Source organism: Peromyscus eremicus, chromosome 12 (genome assembly GCF_949786415.1).
Source record: "Peromyscus eremicus chromosome 12, PerEre_H2_v1, whole genome shotgun sequence".
NCBI lineage: Eukaryota > Metazoa > Chordata > Mammalia > Rodentia > Cricetidae > Peromyscus > Peromyscus eremicus.
The window spans coordinates 64,898,674-64,924,003 of NC_081428.1; the positions used below are offsets into that span (position 1 = coordinate 64,898,674).

The following is a 25,330-nucleotide window of genomic DNA, read 5'->3' on the forward strand; positions in this document are numbered from 1 at the left end:
GTCTGTTCCCTCCCAGTGAACTAGATGTGTGGCTACATTGTGCCGTGTCATCTTCTCTCCCTACTTACGGAAAAATGCAGACTTGCTTTCCATCAACCCATCAATGAAAAGTTCTTTAGTGCCATTATATGTGGCAGCTGGTTTGTCATAGAGTGGACAACAGACAAAGTAGCTTAATTCTGTAAACCCAAGTGTGTCACCTTTCTGAAGTCCAGGGAGTATAAACAGGGGACGATAACATCTACTCTTCATCAATTACTCTGAGGCTTACTTAGCACAATGACATGCGAAGCACAACTCTGCAGATTGCTAAGTGTAGCCGTGATTAAAATAAGTGCTCCGGGGTCAGAACGCTTTAAGGATTTAGATTTTTGGCTCCATGACAGTCATAGCTGTGTGACCTTGAGCAAATTTCTCAAGATCTGAGGCTCCATGTCCTTATCTTCATAGTAGAGATAAGTAATAACTTCTGGTTAATGAGGTAATTGTGGGAAAGAAATGAAAAGATTCAGGTGATGTGGCTCAGCACATTGTGTAGCACACAGAAACTGCTGATTACATAGAACAAGAAGAATAGCATATCGCGTGGGGTGATTTAGGCCACAGTGCTGATTAGGAAAACAAGCCAATGAAGAGCCATGTGTGAAGCCCAAATGCCATTCTTGTCTTCCTGTCTTTATGTCTGCTAACAGGTTCTAAATCCATTTTACATCTTTCAACTCTTCAGTGTCTGTCTGTGGTTCAGTGAAGATTACAAAGAGTATGCTCTGGCCATCATCCTCATGTCTGTCATTTCCATAGCTCTGACCGTGTACGATCTTAGACAGGTGAGTTCCCCTGGGTCCTGCGCTTGACTTCCCTGGCTTGCTCTTAGACGAGAATCTTGAAATAGCGTGGCCCCATCCGTGTGAAACAAGACCATGTTCATGAAAACACAGCAGAACTGCCGCTGTCCAGAGGGCGACAGGAAGGGAACTTCCTGTACATCCCAGTCCTTGGGAAGATGGAGGAACCTGTGTTAATATGAAGTCCTTGATCTTTTTGTTTGTTTGGTGTTCATCTACCCAAGTTCTAGTTCACCACTTCAATTTCCTTATACTTATAGCAGGGGGTCTAGGTACTGTTGGAAGAAAACCATGTGGAACAGATATGAGTTGATCATTTATGAATCCATAAGTACCAACCTCTTCCTGGCAAATTTTCTATACACCTCTCATTAAAGTGTTCTCCCACGCTATGAGAATACATTTCAAACTGTCCCTCTTCAGAGATGCTTGTCTTTTCATCTTTGCTTTCTCAGCAAACAATCTCACAAGTTATTTTACAAAGCTGATGGAAGCCTAGTATGAAATTTGCTCAACTCCCATTTTGCCAAATGCTCCATTCTCTTCAGCCCCGGCTTCCCTTTCCTCTCATCACAGTGGAGGACATGCCTAAGAGATCATCATCTGTCTGTGCCCCAGACACCTGCTCTTACCTTTTTGGGTGTGTTCATGTAATCCACAGATGACTCTTCTTTCTGCACCTTCCCAAGAGTTTATCCATGTTTAACATTCTCCAGCTTCATCAGACTTAAACACAAAACTCCAACAAAGGACCATTTTCTCTGTACTCTTCACCCATCTTCAGTTACCGATGTAGCTTCCTTCTTCCTTTGAATAAAAATCTTGGCTCTTTATGGACACGCTCATGAACTGAACACCTGTCTTTCACTCTTTACATGCTGACATGATTTCTCCTTTCATGTCTCCATCTAAACAACTTTTGTTAAGAGCACCAATACAATTCTAAAGCCTATAGGTAATTTGAAGTGAAATAAAAAAAAAAGACATTTAAACTTAGCTAGTTATTTTCTCTTGTACAAGGAACGATAGAGTAACACAGTAAATGAAAATAGGATCCCTTTCCACAGAAAGAATCACCAGTGTCCAAGCCTGGACTTTTAGGACTTACTGGGGCCAGATGTTCTTTACACTTCAGCAATATTTTACAGACACACACACACACACACACACACACACATACACACACACACACACACACTCATCTGTTTTTCAGAATGAAAGTATGCCACATGCACTATTTTGCAATTGCACTTTAACTGAATATATCTTTAATATTGTTCCATATTGACACATACTTTCACAGTTTTATAACTGTGTGCTGACTATTTTGGCTACTGATAGAGTCTTAGGTGGTTTTTAGTCTTCTGCTACTAAAGCAAAGCTGCAGTGAGAATCTTTATATATATGGTTTCCCATACTTTACATCTGTAGTGACTTATATTACATAGAAACGTGTGTATAGCTTATTGTTTGTAAATATATTTATCTATTTGAGTATATGGCAAAAATACGCAAATATATTTAAATACATATTTTTAATATATATCTTTAAGTAAATTTGACAATAAGAGTCATATTTCTGTTGTTTTCCATTCTATCTTGTTTCTTAACATAGCCTTAGGAATATAAAAGGCTGCTTAATAAACGTTGGTTGAGTGAATGCCCACATGAATGAGAGGATGACTTAGTAGTGTAACACTCTTTGGCCTTATCCTACTGTACTAAACATTCTTAGGGCATAGTTATCAGATTTAAAAATAATTCAGAGAGTGTCTTTTAAAAATTTCCCATATGTATGTGATTTTGGTCATTGTAATTTCTCTCCCCTATTGCCTTCTCTCATTCTTCCCCTATCCCACTGAAACCCTTCCTCCAGCAAGGCCCTCCTCTGCTCTGATGATTGTGTGTGTGTGACCCACTGACTTCACTTAGGGTTGCCCGCATAAACATGGATTAGGAGTTTCTTTTTGGAGCATGGTCAACTTACCAGTGACTATACCACTGAAGAAAACTATACTCTCTCTCCCAGCACACCATTAACTCCCCACAATCCTCCTGGGAGAGCTGGAGCCTTGTGAGCCTGTCCCCTTAGGAAGTGTCTCAAATAATAATAGTAGGATGAAAAATGAAAACCTGAAATGATTGGAAAACGTAACCAGTCAGAAGGTCATTCACACAATGCTTTCTTATTAAATGTGGAATAAAACATTTATTTATTTTTGTCTCTTTGTCTTGATTCACTCTCAATGTAGTTCATTTATCACAAAAAAAACAAACCAGTGGGAAGACTCTGTTCCTACCCGGCATCTCCAGCTGGTAGTCTAAAGCCCTCCCGTGTTTACAGAGGGCTAGCTCTATACTGAGCAATACCTGGGGTCTATACTTACACAGATAATGTTGTCTGTTCTCCTTCTCTCTGCAGCAGTCCGTAAAACTGCACCATCTTGTTGAATCACATAATAGCATCACAGTCTCTGTATGCGAGAGAAAAGGTAAGTTACGCTATTTTATACCTAAGTGTTATATCCACAGGCAATCAGAAAGTGACTTGGTTTCTGTTTTCTGATTGTTCCCACCATCTCATCTGCATGTGCATTGTTCTTATACATCTGCTCATAAGAAAGAGGAATCTGAGATCTCTTCACCATAAGAAGGAAACCCATTTCATAGAGGTTGAATTTGCAAGGTACATAATTCAGTAGATTTTGACATATGTGTATACTCACAAAAGTACGGACATCATCAAGCAGACAGGACGACTTGTTGCCTATAGTTGTCTTGAGTCCATTTGTCCTTCCTCCCCCTTTGCCTCCCTCATACACAGTAGTCATTTATCTGCATTCTGTTGCTATAGGTTAACATCTCTATTTAGAATTGTACATAAAACACATTCTTTTGTCTTTTATAATATATTTTGGGTTAGTTTGGCAAGAGGAGAACAAAGTTCACGAAGATACATCTGCTTTTGTTAAGAGTATCCATCATACATTCTTTTTTATTTCCTAAGGTATGCCATCAGATGGGTATACATACATTCATTTAATTCACCTGTGGATGGCATTTGGATTATCTCACTTTTTTTTTTTGTTACAAACCACAGTGCTGTAAACAGTCAAGTGTGGGTCCTTTCACAGACATATTCTATCATCCCTTGTGTGTACCTAGTTACAGAGCAGCTAACCCCGGGGTAGATGTTCAACATTTTAAGAAGCTAATGAATTGTTTTTCAAAATGATTGTAGCATTTCCATTCCTACCTGATGTGTATGATAGTCTCAGTTCCATATTCTTGCCCCCACTCAGTGTGGCCAATCTATGTAATTTTAGCCACTTTAAATTATGGAATAAAATAAAGTATCTTATTACTTTAATTTGCATTTCTCCAATGGCTAATGGCCCTGAAGATCTTTTCAAGGGCTTATTTGTGACTCACACGCCTTTTTTGAAGTATCCATTTGTGTCTTTTGTTAAGCAGATTGTCATATTATTAAATGTTATCAGACATCTCCTCTCAGTCTATGATATATCTTATCATTTTTTCACAGCATCTTTTAAAGGGCAAATTCTTTTACATTTTAAAGTCCAGCTAATGAGCCTTTTCCTTTAAGGATTATACTTCTAGTCTAATTTCTAAGGCATCTTTGCAAATTTTAAGGTCACTGAGCTGCTCTATACAGTTTTAAGCTTAAGTTCTACATTGTGTTTTCACTATCTGCTTTGAGTCTGTTTTAGACTGAAGTTCACTTTTCTCCATCAGGTATTTAAGTACTTTGATGCCGTTTGTTTAAGAAGATTGATTCTGCACTAGCATGTTGCTTACAAATCTTTGCTAAGTGCCTGCTGTCTATGAAGGTGGACCACTTTGTGAACTCCATGTTTTGTTTTTTCACTGTCCTGCCAGGGTCACACAATGTCATTGATAATATGATCTGAATAAGTCATGTTAGTGCTTCAGTTGAATTCTCTTTCAGTGCTACTTTGGTGTATCATGCCTCCCTCCGGGGTTAATATGGATTGTTAATTTGGAATGGTCTAGAATCACCACGGAGATGAACTTCTGGATGCACCTTTGAGTAATTATGAAGATCAAGCTAGCCTCTCAGCCCGCCTGTGGACAATTATCTTTATTATGCTAACTGGGGTGAGATGACTCACTTGGACAGTGGGTGGCATGACTCTGAGGCCCCAGACTGAGTAAAAAGGAGAAAACATACTGGACACTAGTATTCCGCTTCTTTCTCCTTCTGACTAGATGCGATGTGGCCAGCTGTCTCAAGCTGTCAGACTTCTTTCATGGTTGGACTGTATTCTCTCAACCTGTAAGCTGAAATAAATCCTCCCCCTTTGAGTTGTTTATCACAACAAGGAGAAAAGTAAATAATACAGAAAATTAGCACTGCAAGGTGATGTTGCTCTGATAACATGACCATGTGGGTCTTAGGCCTTTGAGATTATGTGTGCCTACAATATGGAAGAGTCTGGTACTTTTAGGGAGAAAAGTCCTAGCGTGTTAGAAATAGAGCTTAATGTGCCATTCTGATGGGAACCTAGAAGACAAGAAAAGCTGAGAGAAACAGACAGTGGCTGCCTGTGCTCATGAGGTTTCAGAGAGGAACTAGGACTCCATCAGAAATTGGGCTGGGGTCATTCATGTGATATTTTGGTTTAGAATCTTGTTTCATTCTGCCCATGTCTGGAGAACTTGAGTAAAGTTGAATTCAAATGTAATGGACTAATTGGTTAGGTGGAGGGTATTTATCGACAGTAAAGTATTCACTGGCTGTTTCATGGCTACCCTTTCCTGAACTTATCCAGGTCTACAGTGAAAAGGAGCAGAAATGTGGGCAGAAGGATGTGAAAATGTGCAGTTGGTTGGGGAGGCAGAGAGCTTGACCAAATTGAACTTTGGAGCCACAGCACATACTGAAAAAGAGGCTGTAATTATTAAAGAGAAGTATTTTGTTCTACATTGGGGTAATAAGAAATATACCCTGGTGGCAAGACCCCATTCATCAAAGGTTGAAACTTGAAATGCAAGCTTATTTGAAAAAAGAGAGTTGAAATTGAGGATGCAGCTAACAGGAATCCCTGCTCCTATAAATCAATGGCCTAATTAAGTTTCCCATGGTTCATCTGATGGGGAAAGTTGCAGGTGTGGAGTAGAGCTGGCCTAAGAAAGAGGCTGTGTATGCTGTAAGTGACAGAAGTGGAAGAGTGGGGTTACTCGAGCCCTGTGGAGCCCATATGATTACATTATGAGCCCCAGATGCTGCATATGGAGCTGTAGGATTTGATATTTGCTCCGCTGCATTTAGATCATGCATTGCTTTAAGCATTCCTTCCTAAGGTCCCATTCTTCTCTTTGGAATTAGAATGTTTATGGCAGTGGTTCCCAACCTGTGGGTCATGACCCATTTGGGATTCGAATGACTTTTTCACAGGGGTCACATATCAGATATCCTGAATATCATATATTTACATTAAAAATCATAATAGTAGCAAAATTATAGTTATGAAGTAGCAATGAGATAATTTTATGTTTGGGGGTCACCACAGCATGAGGAACTATATTAAGGGGTCACAGAATTAGGAAGGTTGCGAACCACTGGTTCATGGTGTGACATTAAGTGCTAAAGGTATGCAACTTGTAGCTAAAAAAATTATGTTTTAATGGTTCACAGTTAAGAGTTTGTCTTATGTCTTAGAAAGACTTGAACTTCGGGCTTTCGAATGGCATTGAAATTGTTAAATTGTTAAAGACTTTGGAGACTTTTAGAGACAAACTGGAAGTATATCACATTATGAGCTAAAAAGGAAGCTTCTAAATGATAAGAGTGGAGTGTTATGATTTAAAATGATGTGTTGGAGTGACAAGTTGATAAGAGATGGTTTGTGATGATTACTATTATTGTCAACTTGACAAGATCTAAAGTCACCCATGCGTCAAGTCTGTAAGGGATTATCTTGTTAGTTTAGTCTTTGAGCATGTCTATGAAAGATTATCTTGATTAGGTTAATTGAGGTGTGTTGTCCAACCTTAACCGTGGGTGGCACTGTTCCACAGGCTGGGGTCCTAAGCTGAATAAAAAGGAGCAAGCCAGCTGAACACCAGTATTCATCTCTTTGCTTCCTGACTGTGGATGCACTGTGACCAGCTGTCTCTGGCTCCCACCACCATGAGTTCCTCTTTATGATGGACTGTATTTTCTTGGACTCTAAACTCTTCCTCAAGTTGATTATTGTCAAATATTTTGTTGTAAAAATGAGAAGATATAGTAACAAATACAGACTATTCTTTTCAAAATGACTTGGAAAACAATTTCTTTAATTGTTTATTTCTTTAAACTGTGATGAGATTTTGATTGGTGTTGTGTTAAGTCTGTAGTCAATGGTAGAAAATTAACCTATTTACAGCTCTGGATATTTTCTGCAGAGACATAGATTTCTTTAGGTCTCCTTGGATTCCCCTCTTCGGTAGTTAGCAGCCGTCCGTGTGTGAACCTTACACATTCTTTCTCAGATTTATTCTTAAGTATTTCAGAATTTCGATGCTATTATAAATATTATCAAAAGTAAATATTTATTCATTCTCTACTTATTCCCAGCATGCATTTACTGAGAGTGCTCAGCCAGAGTGTTTGGTATCTCATTTTTACCATGTAAGTCTTTGCTCATAGGTATTTTTCCAAAGCATACCTAGTGAAGAGTTTACAATAAAGTAAAGTATGAGTTCTTGATGACACTTACGACTTGAGTTTAGAACTATAAATGTTTTATTTTACTTTGAGGATTGTACTTGTGTTTCCCCTTTATACTGAAAACTCCAGTTCTCAGTGACAGCAAAGAATGGTTCATTTGTTTTATCCCAGTATATACAATCATCTCAAAATAATAAGCTGACATTCTCAGCAATGAAGTAATTCTGAAAAACAGTTTACAATGTTTTGAAGAGTTCCCCACTTCAATTGTGATAGCTCATTAGAAACAGAGCCAAATATACAATTTGATTTAATAAATTATGCTTCAATATCATTCAAAATAGTTCTCCGCATGGTTCTGCCAACAATGTAATAGATTCATTTCACTCATTTGTTTTAGGTTTTTAGCATCAGCTTTTCAAATTTATTTTTATTTTACATAGATACTCTAAAAATACCACCATGTTTTAAAATTTAAATTTGTGAGATAGAAGATATTCAGGCTAGTTCCACCTCTTTCTCTCCCCTTTGCCTTGTTTCTTTATCATAACTACTTTTGTTATTTTTAAATTTATTCTTACAATTAGAAATATAAGCAAATTATATAAAAAGCAATAGCTTATATTGTGCATGCAAAATAGATTATATAATTACACTGGTGTGTTTTTATGAACAAAGGTATACCAAATCTAACTATTCTGCACACACCTATGATTCCATGGACCTTTTATAACAGGATATATACACATTCTTCATTCCTTATGATTCACAGTCCTCTCATGTGGAGGAACCATTATTAATTCAGTCAGTCTGCTATTGAATGTTTTCCCAGTCTTACACCATCATAAGTAACACTGCAATAAAGAGTTTCTGTGCATGGCCCTTCATATTTTCATCAGTGTATCTTTGGTATAGATTTTGAGATACTAAATTTCTAGATTAGAGAATAAAGGCATGCACACTTTTGCTAGGTAAATATTGCCAAATTTCATTCAGTAGAGATTGTGCCAGCTTGCATTTAGATTGGCAATGTGAGGGTACCCATTTACTCACCACCGTGCCAACAGAATGTGCTGGCAGATTACTTGATTTTCTAATCGGAGGGGTAAGCAATGTTATCTCATGCATATCTGCCTCCCTACTCTTTTCGTTCAGAGACATTATAAAGAGAGACCGTTCCTATTTTCCAGAATGACTTAAAAACAAGTTCCTGAGATCATTGAGATGATTCAGTTAATACAGCAATTGCTAAGCAACCTTGAGGATGAGGGTCCTGCTCTTTAGAACCCATGTAAAAAGCTGGCACATGTGGAAGCCACCTGAATTCCCCGTGCTCAGGAAGCAGAGAGAGGGCATCTCTGGGGCCAACTAGCTAGTCAGAATCGTCAGCTCTAGGTTCAGCAAGAGACCCTGCCTCAAAAAAATTGAGTCAAAGGTGATGGAGAATGACACTTGATGTCAGCCTGGAGCGTGCACATTTGCACATGTATCCGCCCACCCATATGAAAACGTGCGTACACATGTATGTATACCACACATACACATAGACAAAAGAGAAAAGAAAATAAATAGTTGACATGTGGCTCCACAATTTCAACATAGCTCACTGTGCATTCTTTAGAGACCAGGACATTCTCCTGAAGAAACTGCAGTGTCCTCAGGAAGCTAACTGACACATGCTAACATGGTCTGCTCTTTGTCGTGTTTTCTCAGTAATGTTCTCTGTAGGAAAGGGATCCAGGATCACACAATGGTGTTATTTGCCATATATATTTTTCACTTGGTTCTTCTATAACCCATATTCTCCCATTCTGGGTATTTTATAAATTGTCACTATGTTTGGATTCGGCAAATCACAGATATGATGGCATGTGTGTGTGTGTGTGTGTTCCTTCTTATCAGGATATACATAATTTAAATTTGTTCTATTACTAATGATGTTAAGTTAGGTTACTTTAATTATATAGTGTCTGCCAGCTCTTTTTTTAAGTATGCTGTTTTTTTCCTTTGTAATTAATAGTTATATTGTTGAGAAATATTTTCAGACTATATAAATAGACTATCTCCATCAAATTTTCACCCACTAGTTTTATTATCTACTGATGTTTCCTGACTTAATTATTGCTTTTATACTTGATAAATAAGGATTTTCTAATTTGAACTTCTTAATTATTTAATTGCCATCTTGCTGCGAGGAAAAATCTATTTTTCTTTTTACTTATATACCCACTAACCTATGCCATTATGAATTCATGAAGCCCTATTTACTCAATGGCTTTATTATTCTTTATTCTTTATTATTATTTACTTTGTTAAAATCTTTTCAGATTTAGGCAGCCAGCCCCTTTATGTGGATTTGATATCTTTTTGGTCTGTCTCCATTGTTTGAACATTTTCCTATTTAATGGCACAGTGTGTCTCCAGCTTATAATTTACATTTGCCAGATTGTAATCAGCTTTTTCTTTAAGATATTTTCATGGTTTCATTTAGGGGGTGTGGGGCTGTGGTTGAAATTGAGAACTCAATATTTGGGCATGTAGTGTGCTTGTCCTTATTAGGGAAATCACTGCCCTTAGGCTTCCTCAGAAGAATATTAGAGAGCATATATTAACAAACTGACCAAGTCATATAATGTATAGACATTCCTACATATTTGCACATTACTTTATGATGTCCCCAGCTCCAAGTCATAGGGTCTTTTCAAGGCTTATGTCCTTAGTACTTGAACTTTTTTTCTTTTTTTCATCTATGAGAAACCTGGCTCTCACTGACTTCAGTAGATCTGCTTACGGTATTGGTTCAGCCTGGGTGTGACCAATCTTCCATCACTGTTGATGCTTCCACTACGTTCAGTCTCACTCCCATGTAAACACCTTCATCACCTGCCCAGACCCCCAACATTCCATAGCAGGGTACCACTGCTATGGTTGTATGGTGCCTACCTGGGTTCTGTTGGTCAGAACCAAGGGCACGCACATGACCTTTCATCCCACCTAGACTCCAACACCACCAGTAGCCTGCAAGCCATCTTTCCAGCCATGTGTGTAGATACATTTCCTGACGCTGTGTTGAAGTACCCTGACAAAAGCACCTTGCAGGAGGAAGGGGTTATTTGGCACACAGTTCCAGGTTGTGGCCTGTGGTGGTTTGCATGAAAATGTACCCCCCTCCCCATAGACCTAGATGTTTGACTACTTGGTCCCCAGTTGGTGGAACTGTTTGAGAAGAATTAGGAGGTGTGAGTGTGGTCTCAGAGGTGTGCTACTGGGGGAGGTCTTTGAGGTTTCAAAGCCTTGTGCCACTCCTAATGTGCTCTCTGCTTCCTGTGTATGGCTCTAGATGTGAGCAAGCTCTTGGTTTGCCGTTCCAGCAATCAGGTCTGCTTGCTGCTGTGCATCCTTACCATGATGGTGAGGGACTTTTATCCCTCTGGAATCATAAGCACCCAATGAAACATTACTTCAATAAGTTGCCTTGGTCATAGTGCTTTTATCACAGCAGCAGAAGATTAACTCATACATAGTCTTCATGATAGAGAAGTCGATGCGGCAGGACCATGAAGCAGCCAGTCCCATTGCATCGACATTCGAGAGAAGAGAGCAGTGGATTAATGTTTGCTAGTGCTCAGCACTCCTTCTCCCCCTCATCCGGTCCAGGCCCCAGCCCATGAAGGGTGCCACCCACATTCAAGGTGGGTGTCTTAGTCACTTTTCTCCTGCTGTGGTATAATCACCATGACCAAGGCAACTTAGAGAAGGGAGGGTTTATTTGGGCTTAGACTTCCAGAAGGTTAAGAATTTGTCACTGTCGTGGTGGGGACGTAAGGCAGCAGGCAGGCACGGTGGCAGGAAGAGCTGAGAACTCCTGTCTCTAACTGCCAACAGAAAGCAACGAGAGTAAACTCAACATGGCCCTGAGTTGTTATGCTCTCAAAACCCCTCCCCATGGCATACTTCCCCCTCTCAAACAGGGCTACCAACTGGGGACCACACATTCAAATGTTTGAGAAGATAGGGAGCATCTCATGCTAACCACCACAGTGGGTCTATACTAACCTGTCTGAGGCTACCCTCCCCAGAGATTTCCATAGGCTAACTTAATAGACAGTCCCTTGTTGAGATCGTCTCCCCAGATGATTCCAGATTCTGTTAAGTTGACACTTAAACCTAACCCTCACGGCAGCCTATATACTCAGCCCCATGACCTTTCTGAGACTGAATAAGGGAAGAAAGAAATTCAGGCATCCAGGCAGGTAACCAGGAAGGAAGGGAGGGAAGAAGAAAGAATGAATAAAACAAGCAACCTTTCAAATCTTGGGCATGCAACTTGTGCGTGCGTGTGTGTGTGTGTGTGTGTGTGTGTGTGTGTGTGTGTGTGTGTGTGTGAACTGTTAGTATCTGGCAATTTATCACACAGTTTCTGTACATCTCTTGCCTGAAGATGTCTTTGTACATGAAAAATATTAGTCATTTGTCTGTAAGCATCAAATATGTTTTCTGAGTCTGTCATTATCTTTCCTTGGCTTTTTCGTCCTTGCCACTCTGGGAGCTTTATTCCACGCGGTCTGTTTCTTCCCTTCTTTTTGTCTTCAGAGTGTGAGCCGATGCTGAGGACTAGCCTCCCTTTTTACATGTTTTAGCTGCTTCTCTGAGAATCCACAGCATGGAGCGGTGGGACTGTTGACTGCGGGAACATAACCTGACTGTCTGCTCACACTTTCAGCTGGAGCCCAAGACCTGGAATCCCGCCTCCTGGTGCCTGGAGATTTATTAATTTTGACAGGGAGCAGAGTGCAAATGCCATGTGATGCCATTCTGATTGACGGCAGCTGTGTGGTAGATGAAGGCATGCTGACAGGTACGGCTGGAGCTCCGTGTTCGTAGCCTCCTCCGGGCTGGCTCAGGGTGTATGTTATCATGGTTCTGGTTGGCTCTTCCCCTACCCGAATGACAGTCTTGCTCAGGGCAAGCTATGAGGCTCCTGTGTGACCTTTCTGCTTCTGCAAATCTTGCTTAGTCTTCCTGTGGTTGTATTTGTGAGTTCAAATCAGGACTGTTTTCTATGCACTCAAGTCAGCGCATTCAGAATTTACTGAATTTGTAGCATTTTCTTCCTCCACGAAAGGTTATGGCAACCTCTCGTTTTATCTGAAAAGATTGTGGGGATCATCAGATCTTTCAAAATCATGTCTTTTCTTTAGCATACTTGCATAAAATTCCCCTTATAAACTTGGAAGTTCTGAAAACCATCAATGACATCCTGAAATTCACAAGGCCAAAGCCAAGGGCCTCATAATTCTCACTGAAAATGTTAAAAAGTCCATGGTGCAACCTTGGACAGGTCTGTTACTCTCAGAATGTACACTGTGTGTTTTGCACTGGCTTTATTTCATTTTTAACTTGCATGATGAGCTGAGGAGTGGACCTTCGAGGTCAACAACCTACCTCACAGTCTTTGCAACTGAGATTCAGAGGGAAGAGACTCACTCAAGCTTGTATCATGATGATTTTGCACTTGCAAAGCATAATAATGGCATTTCTGTAAGATGAGGATGTTTTCTTCAGGGATGAAACTGGGACCAGTCTAAGCACTTGTAATGTTGTGTGGTTCCCATTCAAGTCCATAGCAACCCCTTTGGTTCCAAGCTGGCCCAAAAGGCATAAACAGAGACAAGAACGTTCATCTCTCTTCTGTATGAGCTTAAAGATAAAGTGGGTGGCATCATGGCAGATTAGGTTTATTTCCCAAGTATCCACCGACTCATAAAAGCCCATCAACGCTGGGACCTTCCTAATGCCCAGGACTATTTCTTAATGATCATAGCTCCATGCTGACTTTTTACTACCTGCTCTGCAAAGACCAGTTGGAGGCTCTGAAGGCTTTTTCCTCAGAACTGTCCCTGGTTGCTTCCACAGCTTCAGATTTACCTTGTATTAGTACTCAATTCTCTGAAGTGTGTTCCTCCCACCACACTGGCACAAGTTGCCAAAGTCACAAGTGCCATGTCCAGTGACTTTGCTCCATCTTGTTGACTGTTCTGTCTCATTTGGCTATTCTGACTCTCTCCCAAACTCTCCTTTTCCTGGCTTTTTCTAACATCCTGCTCTCTCTAGGTGCTTCTAGCACTGACCACGCCCATTCAGTTTGTTCTTTATCTTCTCTTTCTCTGTCTCCTTAAGTGCTGGCACTGTACTTTCACCCTTTGCTTGATTCTTAAATAAACTCTCTCTCTCTCTCTCTCTCTCTCTCTCTCTCTCTCTCTCTCTCTCTCTCTCTCTCTATCTCTCTATCTCTATCTCTATCTCTATCTCCTCCTCTCCCTCTCCTCTCCTCTCTCTGAAGCTTTACTTACCATGTCCAAACTGGTGAGTTCTGACTAAAAGTTCTGAGTGCCAGATCCAAATAACTATCAACCACACACAAAGCTTTTCAACATGGTTTTTCTACAAGTAGCTCCAGTCCACAGTGGCCCACAGTCAATTTCTGGTCTTCTTAGAATCTTAACTTTTATTATTATTGCCTGTCCTCTGTTCTGCCTCCAAGCTAGGGTCCAGGAAGCTGTTTTAGTTCTCTGTCTCTATTCTATGACCTGCTGGTGTAACAATTCTCTCGATTTTTGTAGCATCTTACTTCATATTTCTTGAATCTAGTACTTTCTTTCTTTTTCCACTCACCTGCTGTATTTCAGGCTCCATCCCCTCCAGCTATGACTTTTATGATCACCTCCCAGCTGACTGTCCACCCACCAACCCCATAAGCCTTGAACTCATCTTTTGCATCATGGATAGAGAATTTTGTCTTACACGTCATTGTAACACTGCTCTACAAACTAAAGCAGTTAACCATCCCCCTGCTTCCTGATGCCAGGGCCTACAGAAACAAGTTCAACACTTAACTGTGTCATACTCGGGGTTCTCCATGTTTGAGCATGTGCATAGGCCTTATGGCTTCGCACTCCCTACATCCCACATTCCATATCACACAGCTTGCTCTTCCATAAATGTCTTTTCCCAACCCATTTGAATGCTTATGTTTAGCCTAAAGCACATATAGTATTTATAATATGACATTTTACTTATTTGGTTACATACTGCCCTCCTTTTCTAAAGCACAGAACTCTCAACAACGTGACCTATACTTGTCTTGTATCCCTAATACCTAGGCTACCTTGCTCCATGGTAGGCTCCCGATGAAGTTCTGTGACCCACGAGAGAGTGTAGATGTGATTGACAGGAGGAAGGCATCCCACCTCACAAAGTGAGCTAGATACTTGTTTCCTATAGGAGAAAGCATCCCTGTCACTAAAACTCCATTGTCCCAGATGGCTAGCTCTGCACCCTGGAAGATGCAGACAGAAGCAGATCCCAGGCGGCACGTTCTCTTCTGTGGAACAGAGGTCATCCAGGCCCGGGCATCCGGCTCTGGGACTGTGAGAGCAGTGGTCCTACAGACAGGTGAGCATCTTCTCTGTAGGCTGTTTGCAATGACACCTTTCTGCTCAGTGTGTCTAACACCTTAAATTGATCAGGTTGGGACCAATCTTTGGACAGCACAACAAGTATGTGTAAGTCTGTATGTTTTCAATGCTGACTTGCTGACTGAAGGGTGGCATCTGCATCTTAGTGACATAATAGCGGCACAGATTACAGTCATCACTGTTTATGTGCTTTGCAGTTTATAAACACTTTCTGTACATCAAGCCAGCAGCAAAGATGCATATTGCTTGACCCCTCCCCATTGTGCACATGAAGAGTCTGAAGCTTGAAGTCAAGTGGTCAGTTAAAGACCAATAAACTGAAAACGGGCAAAGCTGGACCAGAAACCCAGCATTTCCAACCAGAATCCCAAGTTCATTCCATGTAGGGAGCTAGAAACTAAAAATTTAACCGTGAAAGCTATTAGAAAGGTATAGAATGTGGGATGCATCAATGCATCAATATTTTACTGGGCCACTCAATTTCAGTTCAATTGAGGGAGACGTGTGTGTGTGTGTGTGTGTGTGTGTGTGTGTATGCATGTGTGAGCACTCCCAGGGTCACTTCCTTAAAATTAAGCTGTGCTCTGAAGAACTGTGTTCTGCCCTGGGTATGGCAGACCCTATCACTGGTGTGTACTGAAGTTAGAGGTAGGGGGGAAGAAAGCCAGGGAGAGGACTAGGCTCCGAGGGAGATAATACAGTTCCATGTTAGCCGTATGCATTGTCCTAGACAACAAAACCCTGTTCTCTTTAGGTTTAAATTTTAGCTTTAGATTCTTTAGAGCATTGGCTCTCAATCTTCCTAATGCTGTGATATTTTAATACAGTTGAGGTGACTCCCAACCAGAAAATCATTTTTGCTGCTATATCATAACTGTAATTTTGCTGCTGTTATGAATCATAACGTGGATATTTTTAGAGACAGAAGTTGGCCAAAGGGGTCGAGACCCACATGTTGAGAACTACTGCTCTAGAGAAGACCAAGGCAATGTAGACATTTAGAAGATTACTAACAGTGTGGTTTGTTATCTTGAAAATGTGGAACATGTGTGTGGTGGTATTGTGTTCCCCAAAATATTGTGTACCTTAATAAACTTATCTGGGGTCAGAGAACAGAAAAGCCACAAGATACTTAGGCTAGAAAATGTTTGCACACGCCTTTAATCCTAGCATTCCAGAGATAGAAATCCCTCTGGATCTCTGTGAGTTCAAGGCCGAATTGGAGACAGCCAGGCATGGTGACTCATGCCTTTAATCCCAGAAAGCAGCCTTTAATCCCAGAAAGCAGCCTTTAATCTCAGGGAGTGGTGGTAGAAAGCAGAAAGGTTTATAAGGCATGAGAACCAGAAACTAGAAGCATTTGGCTGGTTAAGCATTTGGCCTGGTTAAGCGTTTGGCTGGTTAAGCTTTTAGGTTTCGAGCACAGTTCAGCTGAGAGCCATTGGGATGAGGACACAGAAGCTTCCATTCTGAGGAAACAAGATCAGCTGAGAAAGTTGGCCAGGTGAGGTTGGTGAGATAGCTGTGGCTTGTTCTGTCTCTCTGATCTACCAGCATTGACCTCAATACCTGGCTCAGGTTTGATTTTATTAATAAGAACTTTTAAGATTCATGCTACACATGTGTTTGTCATTTCAGGGTTCAACACCGCAAAGGGGGACCTTGTGAGAGCCATCCTTTACCCCAAGCCCATGAATTTCAAGCTTTACAGGGATGCCATCAGGTTCCTCCTGTGCCTTGTAGGGACAGCCACCATTGGCATGATCTATACTCTGTGTGTCTATGTGCTCAGTGGGGTAAGCCTTTGTATGCTTTCACACACACACACACACACACACACACACACACACACACACACACATTCACTCTCCTCTACACATTTTATTTCTATGTGCCGACCTTATTTCTGTATGTTGACCTTTTTTCAAGGACAAGCAGACTTAGAGCAAGCTAAACTCCAAAGACTCCTTACAGGCACCCAGCTCCACCTCTGAGCCATTTGCTGCTCAGTTCTGTGATAGCAATCAGAGTATAGTACAGGAACAGTTTGTTTACTGAAATGACAGCATGATTCTGTTCTTGCACATTTCCCCATTCTTTACGCTACTTCATATTTAGTTTTAAAAGTGAAATATTTCATAAAAGTAGCATTTTGTAGCTATCAGATGAAGAACTCTAAATGCAACCAGATGCTCAGTGCTGGCAGAGCCACAGCGAACTGGTGCATCTCTGGTCACAGCAGGACGGATGTAGGTGTTCTTGGTGTACTCTGGAGAAAAGATATCAAGCACCATAAACATGGTCAGACCCTTTGCCCCATTGACGCCATTTCTCAGCATAAGCAGAGAAGGGAAAGTCACACGCACGAAGCTGTCCACTGCTGATTTAGTTCTAATGACTGGACACGCTTTCTTTTCCAGGAACCTCCTGAGGAGGTAGTGAGGAAAGCCTTGGATGTTATCACTATTGCAGTGCCTCCCGCCCTCCCTGCTGCCCTGACCACAGGCATCATCTATGCCCAGAGGAGGCTGAAAAGGAAGGGCATATTCTGCATTAGCCCCCAGAGGATCAATGTATGTGGACAATTAAACCTTGTCTGCTTTGACAAGGTATGTGTTTTTCATCCTCCCTCCCAGGGCCATTTATCACTGCTGTTGTAATGGATACATGCTTTTCTCTTTAGCGAGGCAGAAATAATAGGGAGGTTATGGGCATCTGACCTTATTTTATCTCTAGTTGTGCGGGTGTGATCTGGGAAATGAATTTTCTGACCCTGAGCTTTTGAAACGAGGGAGTAGACACTGAATCAATGAATCTTTTAGGGTCCTCTCAGTTGAGAGAGTCTATGAAAAACAATATATCAAAACATACTCTGGCCGGGCGGTGGTGGCGCACACCTTTAGTCCCAGCACTCGGGAGGCAGAGCCAGGCGGATCTCTGTGAGTTCGAGGCCAGCCTGGGCTACCAAGTGAGTTCCAGGAAAGGCACAAAGCTACACAGAGAAACCCTGTCTCGAAAAACCAAACCAAAACAAAACAAAACAAAACAAAAAAAACATACTCTGTTTCATGCAGTCAAAACCCCCACACAGAAGCACATGCACACACATGCACATTCACACACACACACACACACACACACACACACACACACACACACCACCCTCCCCCCATAATTTAAGTAGTTAATTATGTTTTCTGCTATATCTCCAATGCTTAGAACATTGCTTGGCAGTTGAGTCAATGCTCAGTAAGTAGTTATTGAATGATGGGATGAGGAAAAAGAAAGGGCTTATTAAACTGTGTGTCAATATGAAACTTTTGCTGACAATACAGCCATGCAGCAAACCCTAGTCTACATTCCCAGCTGCAGTTTACGCTTAAAATGAACTTTTGGTCGTCTGCCACTTCCCCCCGAGCAGGCTCTCCTTTCTTCTTTTCCCGGGGTTGTTTGTGCTGTATACACTAAGTAGGGGATAAAGTCGGGTTGTGAGAGGACTGGATAGAAACAATGGCAGCATAAGAAGGTGAGCAAAGGCCCAACATGGCGGCGGTAGGACAGCGCAAGACAGTATGGTCTGGACCCCAGCAGGATGCTAGTATTAGAAGAGAGAGTTTGTGAACCTTGAATGTCTAGTCAACACGATTTTATGTTTCTTTAAGCTACAGGGAACCACTGGAGGTCTTTGCTGCCTTCTGTTCCTTTTAGTTAATCATTATTTGTTGAAGTAAATATAAGATAATTTGCCATGTCAATCATTTGAAGTGCCTAGCATACCGCCTGCCACTAAGTACATTCTCGCTGTTCTGTGACCGTTAGCATCATCCATCTTGAGAAACATCTTTATCTTCCCACACGGAAATTCTGTATCCTTTAAACAGTACATGGAAGGCTAAGAACATCGATGGGATGCAAACTGTATTTTGTGATTAGTGGCCAATCAGAGAATCACACTGAGAACAGAAGGGTCGGATGGCCTATGTCACCGTGTGGTACCATTTTATGATCAGAGCAGTAATGCAAGGGAAAACTGTTTACTAAGGATGTCATATTGTGAGTTTGAAAAGAGAAACAAGAACGGAAGAGATAATTGTAACATAAATTTGAGCAAAACAATGAGCAGTAACTGTGAATCTTTTACATCACTATTATTAGCTCTTACTGTGGGCTTGCTATTAAACCAATCACTTCCTATTTAATATTCAAGACAACTCTATATGATTACGATCATGTTGTAGATAAGGATTCTGGTGTTGGAGGAATTATGTGATATTTCCAGTTACATAGATGGTATTTCAACTTATCCTGAGCTCTTGGTTGTTATACTACACTAAGACAATTATCATCATGTACTTTTTTATTAAACAAAAAAATCAGTTGGTTAGGCTATTTCTTTAGACTTCTTTTCAAAGTCTTAGCAGTGCTTTGTGGGTACAATTTCAACTCCATTACTCAGTTTTGATGACGTTCTTTTAGCTTCTGCTGTAAAAACAGGGATCTACCCATTTTGTTGTTTTAACAGTCTTACCAAGGCTTTTCTTGCTCTTCCATCTACAATTAGATGTTCAACATAGTCTCTTGGAGGTGAGAGGAGGTACCTAGTCTTTTTTACCACAGAGGACACAAAAGTTTACAGTCAATGCAAGCTTGCCATGTTTGAATTCACTGCAGCTTCTTCCTTGGAACCCAGATACCCACTACACAATACCTGTAATGTGGTTCTCCTTAAAGAACCCGTGTTGGGAATACCTTTGTGGTGTATATTTCTCTATTAAAATGTATTGTATTTGCCTTTACGACTGTGTGAGCAGATTTTCCATGCAATCCAAAGTCTTGTTTCTGTTCAGACAGGCACCTTAACAAGGGGCGGCTTGGATCCTTGGGGAGTTGTGCCCTGTGACCAGAATGGGTGAGTACCCTGGGCTAACCGGTCTGTGGTTCCGGTGACTTGCCTCTTCCCAGAGCCTTGCCTTTGTTCTCTAGATGACTAAGGGAGACACTTGAACTTTGGCTTTTGCTAAGCAATGATTACTGAAGTCCGATCTTTTTGTTTCTCCCCTTAGAATGTTCCAGGTCTCTCTAAAGATGCATATTAGCCTCAAGTCCGTCCTATATCACCCACAAACTGAGGAGGCGAGGGCGAGTTTGCAAACACTCTCTGAAGTGAACTTTGCTTTAAGCCTGTTTGGCAGAGGCCGGTATTGGCCTGGTGTCAGTGATCTGGACAGCACCAGGACACTGTCCTTCACAGAGGTGACGTAGTAGGGAAGGCCAGCACTGACTCTGCATCCTGCTTTTCAGGAAGAGACTGTCTATGAGAAAGTAGCTAGTGTACCCTGTTTCTTCGTATCCTGATTCTGAGAACCGTCACCTCTGCCTGCCAGAAACTGCTCATTGAGAAAAGATTCCTTTGTGTTTGTGGGTCTGGAGGGGGAGAGGGCTAGGAGTGGCCGGTGGTGGTGGCGGCAGTTTTCAACTTGCTGTCTTAGAGATTTGCAGACCCAGCCCTCTTGTGGCCACATCTGAGTTTGATTCCATGTCTGCTGATCTTCTCCAGTGTCAACCTTCAGCGTGGTCAGAACTGAAGTATGGGGCATGCGGCACACTGTTGCTTGAAAATGAAAGCATTTCCCTCAAACTTGAGCCATAAAGTATTTCACGAATCTAAGGTTGATTGTAGTTCTTTTAGTAATGAGATATTTGAATTAATTATTAGAGAACTTCATACCGTGTATTTTGATCATATTCACCCCCTACTTCAACTCCTTCGTGACCTACATTCCCTTCTCTACCCCACCCAACTTTGTGTCCTTTTTCTCTTTTCAAATGTATCAAGTCCAGTTTGTGATCGTACTTCTTTTATATAATGCAGAAGACATGCATATCCATAAAGGATTTTTTTTTTAGGCTGGGCATAGAGGTACAGACTTGTAATTTTAGCTATTGAGGAGGCAAGAAGATTTCAGCCTCCAGGCCTGCCTGGGCTACAGAGCTAGCTCAAAATCCAAAAGATGCCAACACGAGAGGAGGGAGGCCTAGTCGATTCTGAGGGACTCTAAGAAACGGATGTTGCCTCTTCCTAGGAAGAAACTACTGTCATTCAGACAGTCTGTAATGTGACCCCACCCCACCCCAACTACTGTGCTACACGTTTGGGAAGGGGCTGCCCAAGAAGGCTGAAGAGGACATTCCTCTAGTGGGGCCAAGGATGAACTCAGCTACTTATTCTTTCAATTAGTGAAAGAGTCTTATGTACCACGTATGAGTTTTATTTGTGTGGGTTTTAGACAAAGTCACTTTCTGTAGGAAATCATGAGGCTAATAGTGGCAATATGGACCCAAAAAACACCATTGTTGAGGAGGAGATGCACACAGTCCTTTCCAGAATGATTTTATTGTTCATTTCTTTGTCATATGACTTGTGAATTTTCCAAGAATTAACCATTCATGCCTTTATTTATATGTTTATCAATCGTCTACGGTGGACCAAGTGTCTAATGTGTTAGGAGATAGATACAGAGAATACGCCCAGCCCCATAGGCTTGAAAGTGGTGTGTACCTAACACACCTGGAGTCTGCCCATGACTGCAGAGAAATGACCTAGTCACTGGGGCGGGAACAGACCTCAGAACAAAAGTGGCCTTCTAGTTCTTTCCAGCCTCATGGATTAAGTAAGTCTGGGAAGAATAATAAGTTGGAAAAGGAGCATGGGACAGCCTCTGAGCCTTTCTAGTATTCCTGAACAGACCTACAGGGCAAGATGGGTAACACACTGCTATCCTGCAGAGACTAGAGGGAAATGCAGCAGTGTGCATTACATCAAAGACCTCCAAGAAGCTCCATTTTTGGCATGAGGGCCCAGGACTGAATCTTTTTCTCTCTTCTGTCTCAGATTCCAGGCAGTCTACAGCTTTGCCTCAGGCAAAGCTTTGCCCCAGGGCCCACTGTGTGCAGCCATGGCCAGCTGCCACTCCCTGATCCTTCTTGATGGGACCATCCAGGGAGACCCTATGGACCTCAAAATGTTTGAAGCCACCAAATGGGTAAGTGTCTGACTTTTAGAGAATGCAAGAAACTTCTTTAATGCCAGCACAACACAAGCTGTATCACAGCCCTTTAATACTTCAAAAATGTGGGGTTTCCAACATGATGTAAAGGGCAAACTGGTCTAAACCAGGCTTTCTGATTTGAACCGGGTGTAATGTAGGTTTGCTGTGGGATTAAATGAGATGGTACAATAAAAATCTTTGGTATAGTTGTAAGTTCCAAAGTATTTGATGCCTACTGTAAGTTTAGTAGTTATCAATGCCATTATAATCCCTATGTAATTATTTCCTAGTTCTACCAGTCGGTGAGCTGGTTTCAGAGTTTTCTAGAGTTAATTTGGTGAGGTGATGATATGTTAATTATTACAATTTCACCTTTCTATAATATATACGTAGGTCAAAGCATCTCATTATATCTCATAAATGTACACAATTGTAGTTTCTCACTAAAAAAGGAAAGGAAAAATATGCATTCTGGTGCATGGGGATTAGAAAACACTGCTCTCCATAGTGCTTGGGTAAGTTAGAGAGTCACGGCAACCAAGGGTTTTATTCCAAGTTATTGACTATTCCTCTAATTTCCAAGACCGACAACAGAAATTGATTACAGAGTCATCCTCCCCACCCACGAGGTTCCAAACTAGATCCAGGAGCAGACACTCCTGTGGTGTAAGAATCTTGCTCTTTAGTTCTAGTTTCAGCTCCCCCACAACCGATGCTCAACCTTGTGCCGTCTTCCGGCGTGTTAGGACCTTGCTTCTCATGGCCGTGGCATGAGGAGATGGAACCAGACAAGTGATATCCATATAAAGGGTGCTAATCTGTCCTCCAAGGGAACTTTATTCGGGAATAGCCTGTAAGGACTGTCTCTGGCATTGCTGTGGCTGTGGCCAAAGCAGGGAGGAGACATGGTTTCGGCTTCTCTGTTACCGCTAAGCTTTTTCCCTGACATTGTGTGCAGCCCAGGCCCTGGGGACTGGGTGAGCACCTCTGGAAGAGATGACTCTGGAGCTTCTCCCTCCTCTAACAGATGTGATTGCCTTGCAGTCTCTCATCCACTCTGGAATACTGATTCTGTATCTCTAAGTAGAGGCTACAGTTTTCCTTTCTGATACTCTTTTTGTCAGCCACCCAATTAGATGATTACAAAGAACTTTAATATCTTTAGGTAAAAAGGTTTCCTCAACTATAATTTAGAATCATTATTACAGTTGTTCCTAGACCAGTGATCATGCATAGGGCAAAAATATGCCCTGCTCAGGCCCCTTTAGACAGATAGGGAACAGCAAGATCAACCGTGACTCTAGGGAAAGAAAGACCATGAGGTACCAGCTTCACACAAAATAAGCCTGGAGATTCAGACTCAACATTTCCAAGTTAAGCTCTTTAGAGGCAGAGAATGAACCTTTCTGCAGCAATTCCAACAGCGAAAGCCAGATAAATTGCATGAATAATTCAGAAGTGCATGTCCTTCAAGTTCCAGCATTTCCACTGCCTTGTGCGTTTTGTTTTGCTTTCCTGGAGTGGAATAAATCTGATTTCACTAGTCCAGCAGCAGCAGCAGCAGCAGCAGCAGCAGCAGCAGCAGCAAGAGGAGGCCCATCAACACACTGAGGTGGTTGAAGGCAGGTCTCCGCAAGAGGAGGGTGCAAACTTAGTATCAGTGTGTGAAGAATAAACAAACCCCGACAGTGAAATATCTCATTTGCGAAACAGGAAATGACTATTTCTGGGGATGATTTCCACATCAAGGGAATGCTGGCACACACCATGGTCGTTAAGCCGACAGACACAGTTGGCCAGGTAAGCCTTGCATGCCAGTCTTCCCATAGCGCTCACACGGGGGGGGGGGGGGGGGGGAACCTGTGCCCTACCCAAAGTGTTGGAAAACTCATGGATGTGTCTTGAACGGATGATGTGAAAAATGTGTTCTATTTCCCCATTGCTTGGTAAAACAGGGACCGAGGGTGGAGCAGTTAATTCCCAATAGCTAGACTCTTGGCCAGCATGTGCCTCTCCATTGCCCATCCACCAACCAGGTCCCAGGGGAAGGACTGGCCATCCTGCGTCAGTTCCCATTCTCATCAGCACTGCAGAGGATGACAGTCATTGTCCAAGAGATGCAAGGCGACCGGCTGGCATTCATGAAAGGTGCCCCGGAGAGAGTGGCCAGCTTTTGCCGACCCGACACAGGTTAGCTCATGGACGTGGGATACAAATGGCGAACTTCTCTTTTCAGCCAAACTTGTCCGCACAACACTCTGGCTCCGACTGCCAGCTGGACGTCACTTAGTGGTTGATTCATGGGTGTTCCACGCTCCATACCAAAAATCAAGCTTAAAATGTTCACGTCTGTATTTCCCAATTTTTCGTCTTGGGTAATGACCACCTCCACCACATCCCCCAGTTCCCTATTTAGGACTCATCCCTGATTCCTCCCTGCTAACTGCATTGCTACTCTTTGCATTTTTCCCCATTGATTGCCTTCCACAGCCTCCACCAGATTCTCAAATCCCTTTGAGAGCCTAGCTACGTCTTTCATGATCTGCGCTCCCCACCGTACATTCATGTTATGGTCTCCTGCTTCATCCCTCACGTCTCGGGCTTCCTCTGAGCTGTCTCAGACCCTTGTACCTGAGTACATCAGGGTCTCTCAGCCAGAAAGCACTTTCCTCCCTTCACCTGCCCACCTCCTCCCCAAGCGCAGGAGCTCCCTCAAAGTACTCTGCACTCTGTTGCATCGCCAATAATGGCAATGGTCATTTTGGGTTTCGTTTTAATATCAGTGCACTGTTTTTAACCCAACTAAATAGAGCAGGGCTTGTACATAGAATACCCTTAGCAAGTATTTGTTGTTTAAACTGGAGAATAAAGAATTCCACACATTCCCTATTCTTTGTTTTTTCAAGTGCTTCTGTCTCATGGTAGACGTTTCAGCTTTACTGGATCTTAAGATGTTAACACTGATAATACAGTTATGGTTACAATTTCCCATTGCCTTGCTTACATAACTTTTTTTCTTTGATTTTCCAAGACAAGGTTTCTCTGTGTAGCCCTGGCTGTCCTGGAACTCACTTTGTAGCCCAGGCTGGCCTCAAACTCATAGTGATCTGCCTGCCTCTGTCTCCCGAATGCTGGGATTAAAGGAGTGAGCCACCACCGCCCGGGTTTATGTAATTTTTTAAAAGCATGCTTTCTTGGGTAAGAGTTGGATTATTGTGAATAATTTCTCTACCCATGCTGGCTAAGTAAATGCTGCATACT

General features: G+C 41.9%; 1 protein-coding gene across 3 annotated transcripts in view; it reads left to right on the forward strand.

The window, feature by feature from the left end:
• The window catches only part of Atp13a4 (ATPase 13A4), a 125,496-nt gene that overhangs the window by 64,792 nt on the left and 35,374 nt on the right, over positions 1–25,330 (forward strand). For 2 of the 3 annotated variants that reach the window (XM_059277258.1, XM_059277259.1), the window contains exons 7-16: positions 693–827; positions 3,268–3,337; positions 12,266–12,400; positions 14,827–14,997; positions 16,659–16,816; positions 17,441–17,629; positions 19,868–19,929; positions 21,913–22,063; positions 23,783–23,869; positions 24,106–24,259. In XM_059277258.1, the coding sequence (XP_059133241.1) occupies positions 693–827; positions 3,268–3,337; positions 12,266–12,400; positions 14,827–14,997; positions 16,659–16,816; positions 17,441–17,629; positions 19,868–19,929; positions 21,913–22,063; positions 23,783–23,869; positions 24,106–24,259 (1,312 nt within the window). The remainder of the gene's footprint in view (positions 1–692; positions 828–3,267; positions 3,338–12,265; positions 12,401–14,826; positions 14,998–16,658; positions 16,817–17,440; positions 17,630–19,867; positions 19,930–21,912; positions 22,064–23,782; positions 23,870–24,105; positions 24,260–25,330) is intronic. The other variant, XM_059277260.1, reaches the window with a different exon arrangement.